We start from the raw sequence: 24,188 nt of genomic DNA, 5'->3' as shown, positions 1-24,188 counted from the left end.
CAAAAAAATCCCGATGAGATAGATCTAGCCCATTCATTCCTATACACCACCAGTAGACCCTGGAGGCTGAAGTCATACTCAGCCTCCAATGGCATTCAGACCTGGCAAACTTCAAATGTTTAATGTATTCATGGAAATATGCATATATATATATATATATATATATATATATATATATTACTGTATCCACACACTGTAACTCGGACCTGAGAAAGGAGGGAGCCCCTCAGAAATGTGTAGTCCTACCATGTATTGCCACTTTTTATGATTTTCAATAAAAAGCAATTACGGATCTATACCCGACTCCTGTGTCTGTAGCGCTCCAGTGCCGAAGTCGGATAATCACTGGAAGGTCAAGGAAACCCCTGCTAGGATTCCCACCTCCCACATCTGTACTTCTGTGGAAGAAACCCTGCGACAGAAATAAACTAGACTGCAACAGAATTTACAGTGCGACAGAAAACCCTGCAACAGAAATTACCGTGCGACAGAACCATGCGACAGAAATTACCGTGCGACAGAACCATGCGACAGAAATTACCATGCAACAGAATTTTTCGCTGCAACTAAAAATACTGGGAAAAGTGTGACAGATTAGTAAATACCAAGTGAAAAAAAGGTTGAAAACACCAATAAGAAACACAAACCGACACTCCACTTTTAGTAAATGAGGGCCAATGTATTTCACGATGCGCAGTGGGAAATATGCTGCGTATTCTCCTACAAGCAGACACACACAGGGCTACCATGTTACAGTCACGTTGGCAAGCTGGCTCCGCCTCCAAACCGCACTGCACATACAGGGCTTTCACTGGGTAGACCTGCCTGTCTGCTTATAGAAGAATATGCAACATATTTCCCACTGTACAGAAAATTTTGTGCAGCGTGAAATACGCTGCGTATACGCTACGTGTGACCCTACCCTGTAAATTTTGTGTGTATTGCACACAAAAGTACTGTATAAAGCAAGGGAAACCCTGAAATATGTTTCCAAAAAAATGTTCTCCTTAAAGAGGCCCCTAATGGAATTCTGCCTCAAAGAAGCTTTGTGTATGGGCATCTAAAAATTCTACGAATCTTAAAGGGTACTTCGCCCATAGATATCTTATTCCCGATCCAAAGGACCCCCGCAATCTCCCTGCTTCACCTGGCATTTGTTTAGAGCATTAGGTGCAGTGCCGCCGGCTCATGACATCACTGCTGTGCCGAGCTCGTGACATCATGGCCACTCCCCCTCATTGCAAGTCTATGGGAGAGGGCGTGACCTGCATTGAGGGGGCGTGGCCGTGACATCACAAGCTTCTGCCCCACCAGTCATCGGGCACGGAGTGATGTTCGCTCCCTGCATTAGATATCTGGGGTGCCGCAGTCGAGGTCACGGGGGTCCCCAGCGGCGGGACCCCCATGATCAGACATCTTATTCCCTATCCCTTGGATAGGGGATAAAATGTCTAGGGACAGAGTAGAGTACCCCTTTAACTGGTGTAATAATTTGGCTCATATGTCTATTGCTTTACAAACCAGTTTTGAGTTGGCAGAAATCTGTTTGCTGTGCCATTGTTGTTGCTGCATTATTGGGAAACCCTGATCAAAGCTCAAGGGAAGCCCGGTTGGAAACGCCAATCTAAGAGCAAAGTAAATTAAAGCAATGATTATGGCTGCTATTTTTGTTTGCTATTAAATTATTGCTTTTGAGTAGCCCTAAAATACTTTTTTGCACTAGAGTTAAACTTTACATCTAGACTTCATTTTGTTTTAGTTGACAGAGGAGATGCAGTATGCCAGGTTGCATTGTGCCATAGTCTTTGTTGCGTAGAAATCCAGACAAAGACAGCTGGATACAAATGTCCCGATCAGCAGCGAAAACCCCACTCCAATCTGCTGGATGACCCACATTCAGTCTTTCGAGGTGTGCTCTTTAATTCTGGCCCTGTTAGCTTTTGTGATGGTATCTTTTAAAGCTGCGCTCAGATTTCTCGCCTACAACAGCTGCCAGTGCTTAATTAAAACCCAAACTGCTCTGGGTACACCTGGTGAGAAACTGCCAACAAACAACATAGCAAATGCATCATAGGAGATGAGGTATTATTAACCCAGTCACTACTGGGAGTTCTGCTCACTTCTGCACAGGGACAAATACATGCATTTATCTTGCCGATAAAATATTAAAACAGACAGCGCTTCCACTAAACCTGTCAAGATTAGGGAAATGAAACAGGGAAGGGGGAATAGTACAGATAAACTAGGCCCAAACCAATAATAAACACTTGTTGGTATGTGTGTGTGTGTATTATGTATGTATGTATGTATGAGTGTGTGTGTGTGGGGTGGGTCATATTTTGCAACAAAATTACATTATTTCAGTTTCACACACTTTATGCTATACTTAGAGCCAAATTTATCTCACATTAGATCCATATGAGACCATTACTCCACAAAGCTGTATATGATAATAGACCAGTTCAGCGCCACCTAGTGATTCAAAATGTGTACAAAAGGTTTTAATCACACCACATTAGACTTTGTGTGTAATACTAGTGTCTACAACATACTAAGAACATGTTCTTTTTTTTTTTTTTTTTTTGCTATGGTCACAAGTGAGCCACTGAAGTGGCTGTGCAGTTGAGGTTTTACCAAAGGTTAAAGATGACACAGCCCTTGCATCCTTGTCTAAATCATAACTCTCATCTACAGAAAGCAACACGAAATAAGGACATTTTTTTCCATAAGCTGTTGGGCTATCTTATCCTTAGATAGGCCAGTAGTAATGTGAACCTAGAGTCAGCCATTATAAATGCTGTGATTTAACAGGGTATTTCATTTGTAGAAAATAAAGGTTAGTTTTTATATCATAATCATCAATATATATTTTTTCATTAAAGTGGTTATAAACCATTAGGTGATTTAGCACTTACCTGCCAGACAGTAATGGACATGCTTAGGAAATATCTGTGGTTGCCTATGGGTTAAATGGCTATGTTGTGAGATTACCATAAAGCTGTGGCTATATTTTTGTGAACTAGATGTTTCCTGTTGGAGTTTTCTCTTTTACTATAAATTCCATAATTCCACTTTTCTCCCTCCCAAACATCAGCCACCCCACCCATTGAATCATAAACTAGCTGAATTCCATGCAAAAGCCAAGTGCTTTCTAATCAGGGTGCTTCCAGCTGTTGCAAATTCCCTGTGCTCACTCCACCCATTGAAGTAGAACAGGCTCCCTGTCATCACTAGTGAGGTAGTGTCTCGGCCACACTACATGCTGGGAATACCTGAGACAGGAGTAATTTCGTATGCTGTTAAAAATGAACATCCAGAGCAAAGATCACTTAAGAATGCAAGACCAGCCATCAGAGACAGGTACAGACACTATATTATGAACTACACTAACTTTACAGCCCCTGTAGCATAGTCAAAGAAAAAATAAATTCTGAAATAACCCTTAAAGCTTTCAGTATCAATTCCTCACATTTCTCAAGATCTCTGCTTCAGGGGCGGACATATCGCCTGTGCAGCCGGTTCAGCTGCACAAGGGCCCCTCACACGACACACACGTGAGCAGCGACGCTGCAAAGCCACTGCTCACTGTTCTAAGGCGGCCGCGACGCATAATAGCGCAGCAGGCACTTTAGACAGTGAGTCTGCAGCCGGGCGAGGAGGACGTCAGTGACATCACTCGCCAGGCCAACGCCAGAGAGAAGCGCTGCACAGGTCAGGTAAGTGTGTCTGTGTGTTGGAGGGGGGGGGGCTATGCTACCTAATGTGGGGAAACTGCTACCTAAGGAGGGGAATCTATGCTACCTAATATGAAGAAACTGCTACCTAATGTAGGGAATCTATGATACCTAATGTGGGGAAACTATTCTACCTAATATAGGGATACTATGCTACCTAATGTGGGCAATCTATGCTACTTAATGTAGGGAAACTGCTACCTAATGTGAGGAAACTATGCTACCTAATGCGGGGAAACTATGCTACCTAATGTGGGGGGCCTGAATGAGCTGCGGCATATGGGGGGTCCTTAATAAATAATTAACAACTGATATTGGGAGGGTTCTCTTGAGCAACTGATATGGGTGGGGGCCCCCCTGAGCAAGTGACATATGGGGGTCCACCTGAGTAAGTGACATATAAAGGGGGGGTCCTGAACAATTGACATATGGGGGGGCAGGCACATTCTTTGCACAGGGGCCGTCTGCTGTCTGTGTCTGCCCCTGCTCTGCTTGCTGACATTCATTATTGCTTTGCAGTGGATAAAAATGTGCCCCGCCATGTATGACACAGGTTCATTACAGTTACAGGATTATCAGACTTATCACATGTAATAAGTGCTCATGTCACTGTTTTGGTCTCCTCTAGAATACAAAAGCATTTATTGGGTCTTTGGAAATTTATAAAAAATTAGTGCAACAGTTTTCTCAATTTCTTATTTTAGTTTTTTACTTACCACACAATAAATCTGCGCCATTGTATTCTCCAAGGGTTGCCTGAATATTCAACTTTTTCTTATAAATAACTAGTTCCAAATGTTTCCTGCATTAGAAATATGAGTGTTATATGCGGCGCAGCTAGTAAATGACACAACAGTTAATCAGTCACTCTGCGTGTCGTTAATAATGTCAGCTTGACGCTCAGGCCCCATACAGCTTCAGAGCAGTACATCCCAAGTGCGAACCCAGGCATTGTCATGGTTACCGCTCATTTCTGTCCCAAATCCCAGTGCTTTTCTTCCATGTTTACCAAGTTTGTAATAACACAGGCAATGATCTAAAAGTGTTCATAAGTTTTAGGGGAGACACCTTAGAAACATATTATTATAGTTTTTGCATGTTTCCCCTTAATTCAACAGGACAGATCGCTCGATCAAGACTACTTGTGAAGTTGCTTCATATTTAAGGATAAGCCAAAGAAGGAATGCCCACAATGAGCTGAAGGTTTACTCCTGCAGCAGGCATATGGCGAAAATTTGTGCATTAGGGCATGTTCACGGAGACAAAAACTATAGGAGAGATTCAAAATAACTTGGGCGGAAGAGCAGTGGAGTAGTTGCCCATGATGACCAATCAGATTCCAGTTGTCATTCCAGCTCCACTGTTCCACTGAACAGGTCATGATAAATCTCCCACTGTGTATAAAATCCACCCTAAAAACATGCTTTTTTTTAAAAGCATTTTTTTAAAATTTTGCAATGATTTTAGGGGACTTTTTTAGCGGTTTTTTTTTGGTGGCTGTTTTTTGTTTTTGTTTGTTTTTTTGCAATACTACCAGGGTGGGGTCTCAAAAATAAAATTTGTGGTGCTTGGTGCTAAAAACCATGCCAGCATTCACCAAAAATCTCATCAAAATATAGAACTAGTGGTTTTTGAGTTCTCCCAATGATTATTATGAGAGAAAACAATGCTGCTTACGGGCGGAACCTGACTAAAGAATTGACATCACTTGTGGTCATTTGTGGTCGGGGCTAGAAAACGTGAATGATAATAATAACCATAATAATAATAGATAATAGCAATAACAACAACATAATAATAACAATACTAAATAATAATAATAATAGACATAAGCATACTTACAGCGGTTAGATGTGTGCCCAAAACCTCGACAGTAGGCACGCCTATAGAGGGCTTATCCAGATAGAGAATGATAAGGCGAGGGAGGGTTGGGTGGGTGCTGTCAAATGTACGACATGCGCTGATCTGAATGGGGGGGGGGGGGCATTATATACTCTCACACCCTTCCCACAAACACTTTTTTTGTCCCTATCTACCCATCTCTGTTCCCATCTGCCCATGTCCCATGCTCTGTCCCCATCTCCTCAGCTTTTTCCTCACTATGTTTTGTCCCTATCTACCCAACTCTGAGTTCATCTTCCTATGTCTCCTGCTCTGACTGTCCCATCTCCTTTGCTCTGTCTCTACTGTTCTTTCCCCATCTCCCCTTCTCTGATTTTTCACCCATCTCTCCTGCTTTGTCCCAGTATCACCATGTTCCGTTTTCTGTTGCCATTTCTCCTGCTCTGTCCCTTGGACTGCCCTAATTTCTTCTGTCTGTCCCTTGGACAGCCCTAATTTCTCCTGCTCTGTCCCTTGGACTGCCCTAATTTCTCCTGCTCTATCCCTTGGACTGCCCTAATTTCTCCTCCTCTGTCCCCTGGAGTGCCCTAATTTCGCCTCCTCTGTCCCCACAGACTGCAATAATTTATCCTCCTCTGTCCCCCCGGACTGCCGTAATTTTGCCTGCTCTGTCCCCTGGTCAGCCAGGACAGCCTCCCTTTCACTGACAGCCTCCCTTTAATTGATTTCAATGGGCAGCAAAATCTGCTGAAGCAAATCTGTAGCAGAAAATACGCACGTGTGACGTACCCTTAGGCTGGGATTACACTTGCAGAGTAAGGCTGGGATCACACTACAGAATTTCCAAGTGGAATTTCACTCTAAAATTTAAGTGCAGCAGAATACCATTGCCGTCAATGGGATTCTGCTGCACAGTACACACGTAGGCTATGTTCACAAGTCGGAATGGCTATATTCACACATCTGAGATTTTCATTGCAGAGATTCCAATGTGGAATTTGGCATGGAAATTCCGACGTGAGAACATGGCCTAAGGAATTTTAGCGCTGGATAAACTGCTGCTGAAATTGCGCGGCCAAAAGAATAATCACGCTTATTCCTTACACGCCTTACACGCTTTAGGCATGTATCCATGCCAGGTTTTATCCATGCCACAGACATTGCTGTCTACAGAGACCGCAATGTCCAAGCAGTCCTAGCACTGACTGATTCAGAGTCTCCAGTCGGATTTTGTCCGGCCTAAAATTCCGTAGTGTGAACCTAGCTTAAAGGGGTACTCCGCCCCTAGACATCTTATCCCCTATCGATAGGATAGGGGATAAGATGTCTGAACGCGGGGGTACTGCTGCTGGGAGCCCCCTCGATCTCTGCTGCAGCACCCCTGATATCTAGGGGTTTTCTGAAAACCACAAATCTTTTTGGATGTTCTCCATTAAAGTAAATGGGAGAAGGAAACACGCATGTTTGGGGGTGTTTTTTGTCTGTGCGAACCTAGCCTAAGCAGCACTGTGTTTCCTTTTTTATAGTGATATTGTATATCGAATATATTCTTACATATATGAATGGGGCCGTGTTGAAGAACACAGAGGCTGGATAGGAGCATTGTTCTGTAGTGACTGCAGCCTTTTTATTGGCAGGATATGGTGTATGTGTGGGGGGGGGATCTCAATACGATCAAACGGCAAAAAATCAACTCTATTATCAAGGGTTAAAATGCTGAGCGTTAATTAGTCTGTTTATTTATATTCCTCATTCCCTTAACTAATATGCTAGGCTGAGTACTAGTGGTGTTAATGTAACTGTTTATAAGACGTGGGCTGCATGGAACATGGAGCCTTAACTCCAACTTTTCTCTATTATGACATTACGACAAGGTGCACCTACTAAACCTCCCCCTTACCTCCAGACATCTGGATGACAGGATGTATGGTACATAACAGAGGGACAGGGTTGCTTGGCAACAGTGATATCCCTATTATTGTCACGGGTAATATTTAGGCTGCAGCTTGTATTCAGAGCTTCGCAAACACCCCCACACCTGAGAAATCTAGGTATAGAATGCAGTGACCACCTCTTCCTCCTTCACATGCCTACTAACCTTGTAAAAAACACTTTCAACACCTAAATGCATTAAATATTGGTGCACAATAGGTATATATAAAATAGTAATGTTCAGCTCACCTCCCGAATGGTAGTGCACGGACCTGCACCCGGCAAGGTGCTAACCAGCACAAGAAAGAAGAGGATGATCCAGCGCTTTAACGAATACTTGCAGCTTTATTTGGTTTAGTATCAAAAAGACTTCACACAGTAAAAACGATCACTCCACCTGACAGTGGAATGATCGTTTTTACTGTGTGAAGTCTTTTTGATATGGACCCAAATAAAGCTGCAAACATTTGTTAAAGTGCTGGATCATCCTCTTCTTTCTTGTATTAAATATTGGTACCTGCAAAAATATCCTTTAGTTCAAGTTGTTAGAATTGGTTCTGATTTTAGTGCAGCATCGGGAAAGGAGGTTCAGGGTTCTACATTCTATTCTATACAGATGACCCAAGCAACAGATGATGTGAAGCTCGTGGAAGGGAAAAGGCCTGGTTGACCTCATTTCCTAAATAACTTGACCACTCTTCACTGAGACTGCAATGGTAGCAAACAAGAGGGGGGGGGGGATTTCAACCAACGTTTCATGAAAAGTGGATGTATGGCAATCTAGAACCTCTTGTCCCAGGACACCAGGTGTTTAAATGGGCACTGTCAGATACAATTTTTTTTATATATATTGTACATCTTGGCAAAACATTAACCTTCCTTTCCAATATACTTCATAACAAAATTTTATTTCCTTTTAATAGAAATCATGGCTTTATCCAAGTTGAAGCACAGGCATGGACAAAGTCCAGTAAGTGAGGGTGGGCTAGCACTCCTCTGTGCTCTCTCCTGTCTGATAGGACTCCTCTGTGCTCTCTCCTGTCTGATAGGACTCCTCTGTGCTCTCTCCTGTCTGATAGGACTCCTCTGTGCTCTCTCCTGTCTGATAGGACTCCTCTGTGCTCTCTCCTGTCTGATAGGACTCCTCTGTGCTCTCTCATGTCTGATAGGACTCCTCTGTGCTCTCTCCTGTCTGATAGCACTCCTCTGTACTCTCTCCTGTCTGATAGCACTCCTCTGAGCTCGCTCCTGTCTGATAGGACCCCTCTGAGCTCGCTCCTGTCTAATAGCGCTCCTCTGTGCTCTCTCCTGACTAATAGCACTCCTCTGTGCTCTCTCCTGTCTAATAGCGCTCCTCTGTGCTCTCTCCTGTCTGATAGGACTCCTCTGAGCTCGCTCCTGTCTGACAGGACCCCTCTGTGCTCTCTCCTGTCTAATAGCACTCCTCTGTGCTCTCTCCTTTCTGATAGTACTCCTCTGGGCTCTCTCTTGTCCTATCTTTCATTTTTAAAAGACTTCTAAAAAATAAAAATAAAAAAGCATACTGGTTACTATAGACAACTGCAACACTACTCTTCTACACAGGTTTTGATAAATCTTCCCATATGTGCTCTCTGGTGCTACTCCATAGACAAGAAAAACTGAACAATGTATCCCCTATCCACAGGATAAGGAATACGTTTTAGATAATTGGGGGTCTGACCACTGGGACCCCCACAATCTCCTGTACAGGGCCCCGGCTCTCCCCGGGAATGTAGCATCACAATCCCCACTCAAAGCCACGCCCCCTCCATATATCTCTATGGGACAGCCAAAGATAGCCAAACTGCTCTCCCATAGAGATATATGGAGGGGGCATGGTGGCAAATGCTTCGGGTAGGGGTTGTGATGCTGTATTCTCGGGGAGAGCCAGGGCCCCATACAAGAGATCATGGGGGGTCCCAGCAGATAGGGGATAAGTTTTTCAGCATGAGACTTCTCCTTTAAAGGGAACCTGTTAACACTTTCATGCTGCCTACACCACCAGTCTTTGGGGCAATCCACAGCGACTTCTCCCCACCTCATCAACCTTTATAGACCCCTCCCTATTAGGGATCAACCGATTATCGGTTTGGCCGATATTATCGGCCGATATTCACGATTTTCTAAGTTATCGGTATCGGCAATTACCTTGCCGATAATGCAGGCGCTTTAAATCAATGAACTGCAGCGGCTTTTGCGGGGCCAGAGACCGCCGCCGCCGCCCGCTTTTCTCCCCTCCCAGTCCTGGGGTCCTGAGTCCAATCACCGCCGCTGCCCGATTGCCTCCCCCGGCCTATCCTCTGGCCAAAGACCGCCACCGCAGCTGCCCCATTGCCTCCCCCATCCCCGGTTTTATAATTACCTGTTCCCGGGGGCCGCACTACTTCTGGCTCCTGCGGTGTCCTGCGCTGTTGCTGTGCGCTGCGCAATGACGGGTGATGTCCTCAACGCAACGTCACCATCAGTGGCCCAGTGCACAGTGACAGCTCAGGACGCCGCCGGAGCCAAAAGTAGCGTGGACCCCAGAAACAGGTAATTATAAAAGCGGGGATGGGGGAGGCAATGGGGCAGCGGCGGCGGTCTCTGGCCAGAGGATAGGCAGTGGGAGGCAATCGGGCAGCGGCAGTGGTTGGACTCAGGACACCCGGACAGGCAGGGGGAGAGAAGCAGGTTGCGGCCAGAAACAGTTCATCAGGGTATACCAGCACACACACACACGCACCCTCATTTTACAGGGGATATTTGGGGGGGGAATTAAAATGCACGGAGTATCGGTATAAGTTATCGGCTATCTGCCTCAAAGTTCACAGGTTATCAGTATTGGTATCGGCTCTAAAAAATCTAAATTGGTCGATCCCTACTCCCTATACCCAAACAGGGATAGATCAATAAATCAAGTCTGGTGAGGCAGGCTGAAGCCACAGGGGACTACCCCAATGGCTTTTGGGTTCAGGCAGCATTAAAGTTAAGACAGGTTCCATTTAAGATTGGTAAAATCTCTATGCGGCAACACAATCTTCCTTTTTCTCAGACATCCTATATGTTGGTGGCGTTATTGACCAACGTGCCCATGAGAAATCTATGGTCACCTTAATGAGGATTTTCTAAATAGCTGTTACGTGCAGTGACCATCATAATGGAAACCAAACTCCAGTGGTGCAGAAGGGCTACTAGTTAATTCAGACGCAGAGGAGTTAACCAGCAGTCACGGCAGCATACCCAGGCAGATTACTCATTCTCGAGAAGAGCCTGCTCTGTCTAAACTTTTCAATAATTATCAGGAGGGAGCAGAGAGGGAGAGAGCAGAGTTATTAAAATTCATGTGCACAGCTTGGTGCTGCAGCAGATGTTGGTATAATTAGAGAGGAAAAAATTATGAAATTAATTTCTGGTTCAGTGTAAATTTCAGCGCTGGGGGAGAAGAAGGGAGCGTAGCTCATGTATACAGAGAGTGTGGCACGGGGGAGCCAGCTCACACACACATACGCACGCACACACTCACCAGCTGCCAGGGAAGCGGTAATTGTCAGAAGATATCCAGGGGGAGACAGTGAAAGAGAGAGAGAGCCTGGCATAAAATATTACCATGTATTATTCATTCACTTAAAGGCACAGCGAAGACAAACGGGGGGTTGTGTGGTGTGCAAAAGAATGCAATGCAGCTCATCAGTAAAAAGTCAACTATGCCAAATATATGAATGCAAATGGGCATCAAAGAAGGTGGCACGTGAAAATCAAGAATTTGTGGCCTGGCAATAGAATGACATAAATAGAGGGCTTTATATAAGCTATAAGATAAGCACATTGAAAGCAAACATCTGCTACCAATATTTTGTCAAAAATGTAAATATATGCATATATGACTCACACCACATAATCCTTATAATGCAATCACCAGAAAACACATCCTATCCTTCCGTTGTTGTCTTGTGTGAAGACTTTTCATAGTCCATTAGGCCTTTTTCCGGAAAACTGTGTGTGTAGGTCACCAATACAGCTCCCATGGGAGTTGCCAAGCCTCCCTAGTGTCCTGAAAAGCAAATTTGCCTAGTTATGCAGAGTCGCTAGTCAGAACTCTTGGAAAGCTGAGTGACCATCTGTGCAGGAACTGTAATAGAAGTCTTATTACTTGTCATAAAAAATACAAAAATGTAACTAGGAAATGGCTGAATAAAACTTTGAACAACTTGACTATTAAATGAGTGTAAACAAGTTATTAAAGGGTTTGTCCAAGAAGCAGAAAATGTATTACCTTTTCTTGCTTCCGGGCATTCCACTTCCACTCTTCACCATATGGCAATCACCGCATGTGAACAACACAATGGCCAATAGCCACACAATGGTGCAGATGTTGCATGTCATGGTGGTTTCACCTACATGCCATGATCAGAATATGGTAACAGCCCCCTATTGTTTTGGAAGGCACACTTCTGAGACAAGCACAGCACTGGGGAGCAAGAAAAGGTAATACCTTTCTGCTCCATGGACAATCCCTTTAACCCCTTAAGGATGCAGGGTTTTTCAGTTTTTGCACTTTTGTTTTTTCCTCCTTACCTTTTAAAAATCATAACCCTTTCAATTTTCCACCTAAAAATCCATATGATGGATTATTTTTTGCGTCACCAATTCTACTTTGCAGTGACATCAGTCATTTTACCCAAACATTCACGGCAAAACAGGAAAAAAAATCATTGTGCGACAAGAAAGAAAAAATGCCATTTTGTAATTTTGGGGGCTTCCGTTTCTACGCAGTGCATATTTCAGTAAAAATGAAACCTAATAATTATTCTGTCGGTCCATACGGTTAAAATGATACCCTACTTATATAGGTTTCATTTTGTCGTACTTCTGGAAAAAATCATAACTACATGCAGGAAAATTTATACGTTTAAAAATATCATATTCTGACCCCTATAACTTTTTTACTTTTCCATGTACAGGGCGGTATGAGGGCTCATTTTTTGCGCCGTGATCTGAAGTTTTTATCGGTATGATTTTTGTTTTGATCTGACTTTTTGATCACTTTTTATTCATGTTTTAATGGTATAAATAGTGACCAAAAATAAGCTTTTTTGGACTTTGGAATTTTTTTTGTGCGTACGCCATTGACCGTGCAGTTTAATTAACGATATATTTTTATAGTTCGGACATTTACGCACACGGCAATACCACATGTTTATTTTTATTTACACTGTTTTATTTTTTTTATGCGAAAAGGGGGGGGGGTGATTCAAACTTTTATTAGGGAAGGGGTTAAATGATCTTTATTAACACTTTTTTTTTTTTGCAGTTGTTTTGTTGCAGTGACCGAGTGGAGCGCCTTACAATAGACTGATGCCATTGTTTATGTTTATTTTTCAGCCACATGGCTATGTTGTTTACCTCGTCAGAGCTCCCGCATGTGTTTGTCACATTGCCGATTCCACCCATGTTATATCACTTAGTACTGTTTATATTGATGTTATATTATTATCATAATCGAACGCACACCTGTATGTTTTAGACAATAATTATTTTCTGCTGTTTCTACATGTAAATTAAGTTTTTTGTAAGTGGACTGGATGTGACATCACATTCAGCCCACCCCTTCCTGACCTGTACCTCCTCCACCTTGCCATTATATAAAGGGTGCTTGTTGTAGCAGCACCTAGATCATCTGAGGAAGGGGAATTTACCCCGAAACGCGTCATGATCCTTTTGTTGTTTTGTGTTCAATAAAATTGCTTGATTAAGAACACTTACCTGCATCCTGTGTATACCTGGATAAAGCAGCGCCTGGATCCATTGGTCTTTTTTCTCACAAGTATTCCAGTTTCTACAGGGCGTTGACACGCTCCTGTGACCATCAGGCTCGGCAGCTCATCCAACTCTATCTGGTACCCCAATCAAGGGGTGATATGCGCAATTCTTCTACTTTAAGGTGAGCGGCCACCCTGACTTAAGTCCTGGGTGTACATTCAGCATACTTTTTGGTTCCCTCACCTGCCAAGGGTAATACACGAGGCGCTGCCTCCCGGTTGTCTTTTTTGTCTTTATTTCCTCTTACACAGATCACTGGCGTGTATTAACATGCCTGTGATCAGTGTTATCGGCGCTTGACTGCTCCTGCCTGGATCTCAGGCACGGAGCAGTCATTTGTCGATCGGACACCGAGGAGGCAGGTAAGGGCCCTCCCGGTGTCCTGTAAGCTGTTCGCGACGCCGCGATTTCACCGCGGCGGTCCCGAACAGCCCGACTGAGCAGCTGGGTTACTTTCACTTCAGACGCGGCGGTCAGCTTTGATCGCCGCATCTGAAGGGTTAAAACAGGGCATCACCGCGATCGGTGATGTCCTGTATTAGCCGCCGGGACCGACCCGATATGCCACGGGGACACCGCGTGACCCCGCGGGAGCCGGCGGAGGACGTACCTATACGCCCTTCGTCGTTAAGGGGTTAAAGGTCATGTTCACATGGCAGAATTTCTGCAAAAAAATTCCACACGGACATTCCATTGCAGCATTTTAATGGGATTCTGCTACACTGTGCACGTTTCTGCAGATGTTTCTGAAGTGGAAATTCTGATTTCAGCATCTGCAGGAAGAATAGATTTGTCTATTCTTTCTGCGGAATCTGCTCATAAATGCATTGCTGTCTATGGCGCATTTCCAAGCAGTCCTAACACTGGCATATTAGCAAGAGCCAACTGTCCGTCATGTGAACATAGGCTCAAGGAGTTGTCAAGTCATACAGAAATGAAGCTGTAATCATTGTAAAATGAAAACCTCTGCTACTTTTTAATACACTTTGTGAGGCATTTATGAAGTCTGTGCCTAGTGCAAACTGCAAAAAAAATGGACCCAATTTGCGAAAAAGTTATGTTTTAAAATAAAAGTTTGGCTTGTGGCTGAAAGGGGGTGGTGAAACTGTAGGGAAAACCTCTGTCAGCTTTGACCTAGCAAAGATTTCTAAGACTGCCTCCCATATATGTCTGGATTTATGAAGAAGTCTGCGCTTCTATGTAAATCATTACAGAGAACTCTTGCACTGGCAGGGATTTACTTTAGACGTCCCATTCTTCTAACTTTTATCAAAACCTTCAATGGAGAGGTTAACTGGGAATATTCCTGTTTAGATCTAGAGACAAACCACAACCAGACCTAATACTTGCTACAATGTATCCAGTCTGGGCTATCTTCTGTGTGCTACGCAGCTAGATGTCATATATATATATATATTGAAATATTGAAGCAAACCATCTCAACAAAGGCAGGATTTGTGCTCCTTCTGTGCTTGGCTCTTAGAGAATTGCATTGAATCATACAGTGTAACAAAATCTAATTTGGGCTAGTAGGAAGGATTGTTTTTAGCATCTAAATGTGAATAATTAATTTTTAGTTTGATGGCAGCAAACAGAGATCTTGAAACAACATTATTATTTATTTGTTGGCGTTTCCTTAGTTCCAGGAAGCTGTACCTTTGATAAGGTGTTATATACATATCATAACACAAAGTTTAATGAACATGAAACAATAAATGGCAGACTGATTTAGAATAGAATGAGAGAGGACCCTGCCTGAATAGAATAGAATGAGAGAGGGCCCTGCAAGAATTAAAAAAAAGTAAAAAGTAACATATATATATCTATATATGCATTGCTGATGACCTAAATAAAGACCACAGCCTTTTTGAAATTGGGAGTCTGCATACTTTTTGCTGTGACCTATACCAATTGGATGTTCTGTATCTGGACTGGTTATCCGGATGGTCACGGGCATAAGAGCAGGGACTAGCGCTGTCTTCCTCCTTGGACGTATATATATATATATATATATATATAGTCATGGCCGTAAATGTTTGCACCCCTGAAATTTTTCTAGAAAATGAAGTATTTCTCACAGAAAAGGATTGCAGTAACACATGTTTTGCTATACACATGTTTATTCTGGAACTAAATCAAAAAAGGGAGGAAAAAAAGCAAATTAGACATAATTAACACCAAAATCCCAAAATGGGCTGGACAAAATTGGGGAAAAAAAAAGATTTTTTCAAGCATGTGATGCTCGTTTAAACTCCACTGCTAACACAGACATAAAAAATCAAGACTACATTTTGCCAAAATGAACTTGAGTAAGTCAAAATCCTTCTGGGAAACGTCTTGTGGACAGATGAGACAAAGATAGAGCTTTTTGGTAAAACACATCATTCTACTGTTTACCGAAAACGGAATGAGGCCTACAAAGAAAAGAACACAGTACCTACAGTGAAATATGTTGGAGGTTCAATGATGTTTTGGGGTTGTTTTGCTGCCTCTGGTACTGGGTGCCTTGAATGTGTGCAATGCATGATGAAATCTGAGGATTACCAACGGATTTTGGGTCGCACTGTACAGCCCAGTGTTAGAAAGCTGGGTTTGCATCCGAGATCTTGACCCCAAACATAAGTCAAAGAGCACCCAGAAATGGATGGCAACAAAGTGCTGGAGATATATATACATTCTGTAAGCAAAAGGTTGACAACCCCATAAAGAATGATGCTGTTGCATTCTACTCACAATGCATAACTGAAGAAAATAGAAGAGTGTACTGGTATATGCACAAAGCTTATGGAATTCTTCAAGTGGGGGTGAATGGTTGTGTAAAATTAAGTGGAAGGATCTAATCACATACTGTGTATTTCCTGTACACTTTAATAACTTTGCTATCATTTTTTTTTGTGTATATATATATATATATATATATATATATATATATTAAAGGGTACCTCTCATTAAAAAAACTTTTGATATATTATAGATTAATGTATGCAGAATAACTTTACAATTGCATGTTATTAAAAAATATGCTTCTTTCTATGTAATTTTCCACTTTGAAGAAATGACCACTAGGGGTCTCCCTACCAGTCCTGGCAGCAAGCATTTCAGACTCATGCTGGAGTCCTAAACACTACGAGCTGCCAGTCTGCTTTGTTCACAAAGGAGAACACTCAGAGCTGCCAGCCTGCTTTTTATATATCAACTGGCTCTGGAAAGTTAAACAGATTTGTAAATTACTTCTATTAAAAAATCTTAATCCTTCCAATAGTTATTAGCTTCTGAAGTTGAGTTGTTGTATTCTGTCTAACTGCTCTCTGATGACTCACATCCCGGGAGCTGTGCAGTTCCTATGGGGATATTTTCCCATCATGAACAGCTCCCGGGACGTGACATCATCATTGAGCAGTTAGACAGAAAACTTCAGAAGCTAATAACTATTGGAAGGATTAAGATTTTTTAATAGAAGTAATTTACAAATCTGTTTAACTTTCCGGAGCCAGTTGATTTTATATATATATATATATATATATATATATATATATATATATATATATATGAGTTTTTGCCTGGAATACCCCTTTAAGGGCATTGAATTAAAAACCCAAAAATATAACCCATGACTTTTTTTTGAATGTGTACATTTTTATTTTTACATTCTTTCTGTATTAAAAGACCATCTTTTTATGGGAAAGCTGAGCGACAAAGCTGCAATGTAGACTGTCAATCATCTTTCCTAGATTTCCTGAATAATATAGAACATGCAGCAATATTAGGCATCAGAATGAAAATCCTACTGGTTACCACTCTTCTGTTGGTTACACATTGGCTCCCTGAAATCGTGGAATACATAATCATCCTTAAAGATTACCTGTCATTTGGAAAAACTTTTGATATGTCCTAGTGAAATGTCAAAAGTTTTGATCTGCAGGGGGGAGAGGGTAAGAGTGTTTAGACCTCCGACGATAAGGAGAACAAGCCAGGAGAAGTTTATGCTATCCAGTGCCCCTCTCCCTTTTCTTTGTCATGTGATTAAGACACGCTCCATAGACATACAATTCAAGCGTGTCTCAATCACATGACAAAGCAGGGAGAGAATGCAAAGAGCATTAATTTCTCCTGGCTCGTTTTCCTGATCCGTGGAGGTCTAAACACTCAGACCCCCACCAATCCAAACTTTTGACATGCCACTAGGACCAGCTTTGTGATGTTTTTCAACGCTGGTGCTATAGACATACACAAATAAAACACAGTGCATCATAAATAACACATCATCGAGTGACATTAAGTATAGTATGTATAAATGTTTGTACATATGTTAAATGAAAGATACAATAATGCAGGGTTCATACTGGGGAATATCCAAGCATACTTATGCTTAGTAACTATGCCCAATCATTTCTATGCAGCAGTACTCCATTTCTGTCATTGAGATTACACTGCACAGTCCACACTTCGGAATTTTAGCGGTGGAGCTTCAACTGCTGAAATTCTGTCTTCGAAAGAAGGATCTTGCTCATTCTTTCAGCTGAATCCATGTGGAATATGTTGCCATCTATGGGGACAGCAATATCTGCAAGGTCCTAAACACCAACTGATTCAGTCAGCACTGACTGCCTTAGGAATCTCTGGCCAGAAAAATTCCAGATGGAGATTTCTCAGTATGAACCCCACCTAGGGGTATGGCGTATGTTCACCCTGGAAGGTGCACAATGCTACTATAGCTTGTTCACAAAGGCAAATCCACACTAAAGCCAGTAGATTTTGTATTAGATAGTTAAAAAATCCTTCAAATCTTTAGTTGTAAATTTTGTTGCGGATCTTCAGTCTTTCCGCAGCAAAATTTCCAAGAATTCTGTATAGTTTAGGATTTGTTGTGGACAGGGGTGTCACTAGCATAGGCCATCTGGGGTGCAAGACCTAGAATTTTTGCTCAGTGCCCCTGATCAGTATGACAGAGTGGAGTAGGAGCTGTCAGCTGCCTATTCCACCATTCACTCATAGGCTGTAGGCTCTTCAGACCCCATTTATTGATCCCATTTACAGTGATCTCTTTTCCCTGCCATAGAACCCAGACTTGCAGAGTGCTGCTGTAATGGTTGACCTTCTGGAACTTCTCCAATCTGCAGACAGTATCTCTGGCGCTCAGCCAGAGTGATCATTGGGTACTTGGTCACCTCTCTCACCAATGCTCTTCTCCCTGTTTACTTAGTTTGGTGGGGCTTCCAGCTCAATGAAGAGACCCAATTGTTCAAAACTTTCTCCTTTTAAGAATCATGAGGTCACTGTGCTCTTGGAAGTTTTCAGTATAACAGAATTGACGGCTATGCAGTGCTTGGGGACTGCTGCACAAAGAAGGAACATGTTCTTTCTTGGTGCGGCTCAATTTCAGCTTAAATTACGCAACGTGAACGGGTCCGCGAAAGACCCATTCACACTTATGTTAGGAGTTCACACCGCACAATTTCGAAACAGACTTCAGTGTGAACATACCCTAAGGCCGCATTTCCACTTTGCAGTTTATTTTTATTTTTTTTTAGAAAACTGCCACTGCAGTTTTTAAGACAAAGCCAGCAGTGTATTCAAGATGAATAAGTAATATAAAGGAAAGACTGGATCCACTTTTGGCTTTGGCTCAAAACTGCAATGGACATTAAAAAAACAAACAATATTGCCAAGTGGTAACACAGCCTTAACGGAAAATCGGCATACAGTATATATGTGGCCGTCCTGAGATGGCAAGCAGTGCATGATGCTGGCTCCCGACTCGAGCCCGCGTCATACCGGCCGGCCCCCAGCTGATACCTGTAGCTGGAGGCCGTTGTTAATAGCTGACATGGCCAACTATTAACCCTTTAGATCGCCATTGTCAAAGTTGACAGCGGTGTCTAAAGGGACATTTAAACCATCCCTGGTGGTCCAGTGGGGTGGATTGCAAGGGGGGTGATCCACCGTGGAGGTAGCCAGAGGGCTTACCTCTCTTAATGCTTCTGTCCCGGCTCTGTGTTTGATAGAGCCTGGCTGAACTAGGCTTTATCAATCAAGCGCAGAGAACACAGATCAATGTGGTTTTATGGAACGAATCTACTTGATTCCTCCAAAAAGTCCCCTAAAGGGACTAAAGGTGAAAAAAAAATAAAAAATAATAAAGTTAAATAAAAAGTAAAAAAACCAAACAAACATTAACCCCTTCCTTATTAAAAGTTTGAATCACCCCCCCTTTTCCCAAATTCCATATAAAAAATATGTAAACATAATAAAAATAAACATATGTGGTATCGCTGCGTCAATAAATGTCCGAATTATAAAAATATAATGTTAATTAAACCGCACGGTCAATGGCGTACACGCAAAAAAATTCCAAAGTCCAAAATTGTGTATTTTTTGTTACTTTGTATACCCTAAAAAAATGTATAAAAAGCAAAGTCAGAAGATGACAATTTTACACATACTAATTTTGGTGCATGTAGTTATAATTTTTTTAAGTAGTAAAATAAAATAAAACCTATATAAATAGGTATCCATGTAGCCGTATGGGCCTACAGAATTAAGATATGGTGTCATTTTTACTGAAAAGTGCACTGCATAGAATCGGAAGCCCCAAAAATTTACAAAATTGTGTTTTTTTCCCAATTTTGCCTCACAAATATTTTTTTTCTGCTTTCGAGTAAAGTTTGTGGTGAAATGATTGATATCATTATAAAGTACAATTGGTGGCAACAAAATAAAAACCCTCATATGGGTCTGTATGTGCAAAATTGAAAGCGTTATGATTTTTAGAAGGTGATGAGGATAAAACAAAAACGGAAAAACCCTGAGTCCTTAAAGTGTTAAAGATCTTTAAGAAAAACAAGACACTGTAAGTCTAAGAGTATGGTATCCACTTTTTATTTATATGACATTACATAATAACAAAAAGACATGAAGGATAACAGGGTGTGAAATATAACAAAAAAACATACCATACCCTCAAGCAAGCTGTGTTTTGGAAATAAAAACATGCCACAAGCCCCAAATACACCAAAGCAAACATACTGGCCCTGATTTATCAATCTGTCTGAGACAGAAACTTGAGTGATTTTCCCAAGCAACCAATCACAGCTCATGTTTTATAGTTTAGGGAGCTATGGTAAAAGGAAAGCTGAGCCGTGATTGGTTGCTTGGGAAAATCACTCCAGTTTCTGTCTCAGACAGATTGATAAATCAGGGCCACTGTGTATGTATATATTTAATAGCAAGTAGAAACTCTTGGGGGGGGGGGGGGGGAATAAAACAGGTGACAATGCTAAAAGAAATGCATAAAGGCACTGTGTGTGAATTCAATCTGAGGGTGAATGTTTGCCTTTGGTCTGAAAATTATGCCCTTGAAAGGTTTTATATAGGGGGAGATTTAGAGATTTATCAAAACCTGTGTAGAGGCAAAGTTGCCCATAGCAACCAATCAGCTCGCTTCTTTCATTTTTCAGAATGCCTTGTTAAGAATGTAAGAAGTGAGCTGATTGGTTGCTATGGGCAACTGGGCAACTTTGCTTCTGCACAGGTTTTGATAAGTGTTTTACTTGCCTGCTTGCTCCAGATTATGGCACACTGGATCCAAAGTATGGATGTAAACATAGGGAAAGCAAAAGTACCCTTGTGCCTGAGGGGTTCAAAGAACACCTCTCCTACATTAGACACCAGTATTATAAATGGAACATAGTAATTAGGCATTGTTACATATTCAGCATTGGAAACAAGGAAATTTAAGTTACACTTCTGAACAGTGAAATGATACAATGAAAAGATGATGAGATGATGTAATTGGTGATGAGAAGTTGCTTTTTTTTTTTTTCATTTAATCATGGATTATGGTCTGCCAGGTTTCAACAATCCTGTGCCCCTTTACTTACTGAACCAAATTAAGGGCTTTTGTACAAACCCAGTAGATAGAGGAAGAGCAAACATGACGTCGTCTTTGGCTTTCATAGTCCTCTTACTTTTAACACTAAAGTTCTTAAGTAGTTTAACGATGTGTTGGATCGATATAAACAGCAGTAATATTCTCAGTAATACAGCAATAAGACATCCATCACCCTGAAGGGTTGGCTGCTTGTGACTAATCCAGTGGTAGAAAGCCAAGAGGATAGAAACATAAATTCATTGTATTCCAATGGTCAACTACTGGAAACGTAAGAACTTAACAGACCAAAGTTAATAGGTGACTGAGCCCCATTAGATTAGAAATTATTATAAAAGTATTTGAATTATAGGCACCTTATATACCGTTCAACTGCTAGAAACATTTGTTATACTGGAAACAGACTTTTTTTTTTTATTTAACTTTGTGTATTACGTGGAACTGATGGTGTGCCAAGGCACTGGATATTCGTATTATTGTCACGATGCCGGCTGGCAGGAGGTGGATCCTCTGTGCCAGAGAGGGATGGCGAGGACCGCGCTAGTGGACCGGTTCTAAGACACTACAGGTTTTCACCAGAGCCCGCCGCAAAGCGGGATGGTCTTGCTGCGGCGGTAGTGACCAGGTCGTATCCACTAGCAACGGCTCACCTCTCTGGCTGCTGAAGATACAGAAGATAGGCGAGGTACAAGGGAGTAGGCAGTAGCAAGGTCGGACGTAGCAGAAGGTCGGGGGCAGGCGGCAAGGTTCGTAGTCAAGGGAGATAGCAAAGGTACTGGTACACAGGGTATAAACACACAAAGAACGCTTTCACTGGCACTAAGGCAACAAGATCCGGCAAGGGAGAGCAAGGGAGGAGACTAGATATAAGCAGGGAACAGGTGGGAACCAATTAAGCTAATTGGGCCAGGCACCAATCATTGGTGCACTGGCCCTTTAAGTCTCAGGGAGCTGGCGCGCGCGCGCCCTAGAGAGCGGAGCCGCGCGCGCCAGCACATGACCGCAGGAGACGGGAACGGGTAAGTGACCTGGGATGCGATTCGCGAGCGGGCGCGTCCCGCTGTGCGAACCGCATCCCCAACGGCCATGACAGAGCAGCGCTCCCGGTCAGCGGGACTGACCGGGGAGCTGCAGGGAAAGAGACGCCGTGAGCGCTCCGGGGAGGAGCGGGGACCCGGAGCGCTAGGCGTAACAGTACCCCCCCCCTTAGGTCTCCCCTTCTCTTTATCGGGTAACTGCCTCCCCTGGGATGAGGACACCGGGAAAGGATGGAGGGATTCCTCAACGGCAGGCAGAACCGCAGGAGTAGGAATGGGGAGAGAGGGCAGAGGGCGGGACCTGGCACGGGGCAGTGTGACACCAGGACGAGGGCCATGAGGGGACACAGAAGCTGGCCTGATGGAACTGGGAGGGGGGGAGGGGCATTTCCTGTGGCAGGCAGAGTCCTTAATGACCTTAGGGGGACCAGATACAGGAGGAACCACAGAGTTACGGCAAGGGTTACTGGGAACCGGTTTTAGACAGTTCTTGGAACAAGAGGACCCCCAACTCTTGATCTCCCCAGTGGACCAATCCAGGGTTGGGGAATGAAGTTGAAGCCAGGGAAGTCCAAGGAGAATTTCCGAGGTGCAATTGGGGAGGACCAAAAGTTCAATCCTCTCGTGGTGAGATCCGATGCTCAGAAGAAGGGGCTCCGTGCGGAAACGTATGGTACAGTCCAACCTGGCTCCGTTGACCGCGGAAACGTGGAGTGGCTTGACAAGACGGGTCACCGGAATACGGAATTTATTCACAAAGGAGTCCCGAATAAAATTCCCAGAAGCTCCAGAGTCCAGGCAGGCCACGGCTGAGAGGGGAGAGCTGGCTGAAGTGGAAATCCGAACAGGTACCGTGAGACGTGGAGAAGCCGACTTGACATCAAGAGACGCCACACCCACGAGAGCTGAGTGCGAGCGTGCGTTTCCCAGACGTGGAGGACGGATTGGGCAATCCACCAGAAAATGTTCAGTACTGGCACAGTACAGACAAAGATTCTCTTCCTTACGGCGATTCCTCTCTTCCAGGGTCAGGCGAGACCGATCCACTTGCATGGCCTCCTCGGCGGGAGGCCTAGGCGCAGATTGCAGTGGAGACTGTGGGAGAGGTGTCCAGAGATCTAAGTCTTTTTCCTGGCGGAGCTCTTGATGCCTCTCAGAAAAACGCATGTCAATGCGAGTGGCTAGATGAATGAGTTCATGCAGGCTAGCAGGAGTCTCTCGTGCGGCCAGAACATCTTTAATGTTGCTGGATAGGCCTTTTTTAAAGGTCGCGCAGAGAGCTTCATTATTCCAGGAAAGTTCAGAAGCAAGAGTACGGAATTGTATGGCGTACTCGCCAACGGAGGAATTACCCTGGACCAGGTTCAGCAGGGCAGTCTCCGCAGAAGAGGCTCGGGCAGGTTCCTCAAAGACACTTCGAATTTCCGAGAAGAAGGAGTGAACAGAGGCAGTGACGGGGTCATTGCGGTCCCAGAGCGGTGTGGCCCATGACAGAGCTTTTCCAGACAGAAGGCTGACTACGAAAGCCACCTTAGACCTTTCAGTAGGAAACTGATCCGACATCATCTCCAAGTGCAGGGAACATTGCGAAAGGAAGCCACGGCAAAACTTAGAGTCCCCATTAAATTTGTCCGGCAAAGACAGGCGGAGGCTAGGAGTGGCCACTCGCTGCGGAAGGGGTGCAGGAGCTGGCGGAGGAGATGATTGCTGATGAAGTTGCGACTGAAGTTGGTGCACAATGGTGGACATTTCTGACATCTGGTGGGTTAGATGGGCGATCTGTCGGGCTTGCTGGGCGACCACCGTGGTGATATCAGAGGCAACTGGCAGGGGAACCTCAGCGGGATCCATGGCCGGATCTACTGTCACGATGCCGGCTGGCAGGAGGTGGATCCTCTGTGCCAGAGAGGGATGGCGAGGACCGCGCTAGTGGAC

The 24,188-nt window shown here is 43.4% G+C and overlaps 1 protein-coding gene across 6 annotated transcripts in view; it reads right to left on the bottom strand.

Moving 5' to 3' along the window:
* The window catches only part of CBFA2T3 (CBFA2/RUNX1 partner transcriptional co-repressor 3), a 392,405-nt gene that overhangs the window by 209,606 nt on the left and 158,611 nt on the right, over positions 1–24,188 (bottom strand). For all 6 annotated transcript variants that reach the window (XM_056526035.1, XM_056526036.1, XM_056526034.1 and 3 more), the window contains one exon: positions 4,451–4,536. In XM_056526035.1, coding sequence (XP_056382010.1) covers positions 4,451–4,536 — 86 coding nt within the window. Of the gene's footprint in view, positions 1–4,450; positions 4,537–24,188 lie in introns of those variants that run through there.

Source organism: Hyla sarda, chromosome 6, assembly GCF_029499605.1.
Source record: "Hyla sarda isolate aHylSar1 chromosome 6, aHylSar1.hap1, whole genome shotgun sequence".
Classification (NCBI taxonomy): Eukaryota; Metazoa; Chordata; class Amphibia; order Anura; family Hylidae; genus Hyla; species Hyla sarda.
Note: the sequence above shows the minus strand (reverse complement) of the source record. Positions and strands in the feature narration are given on the sequence as shown.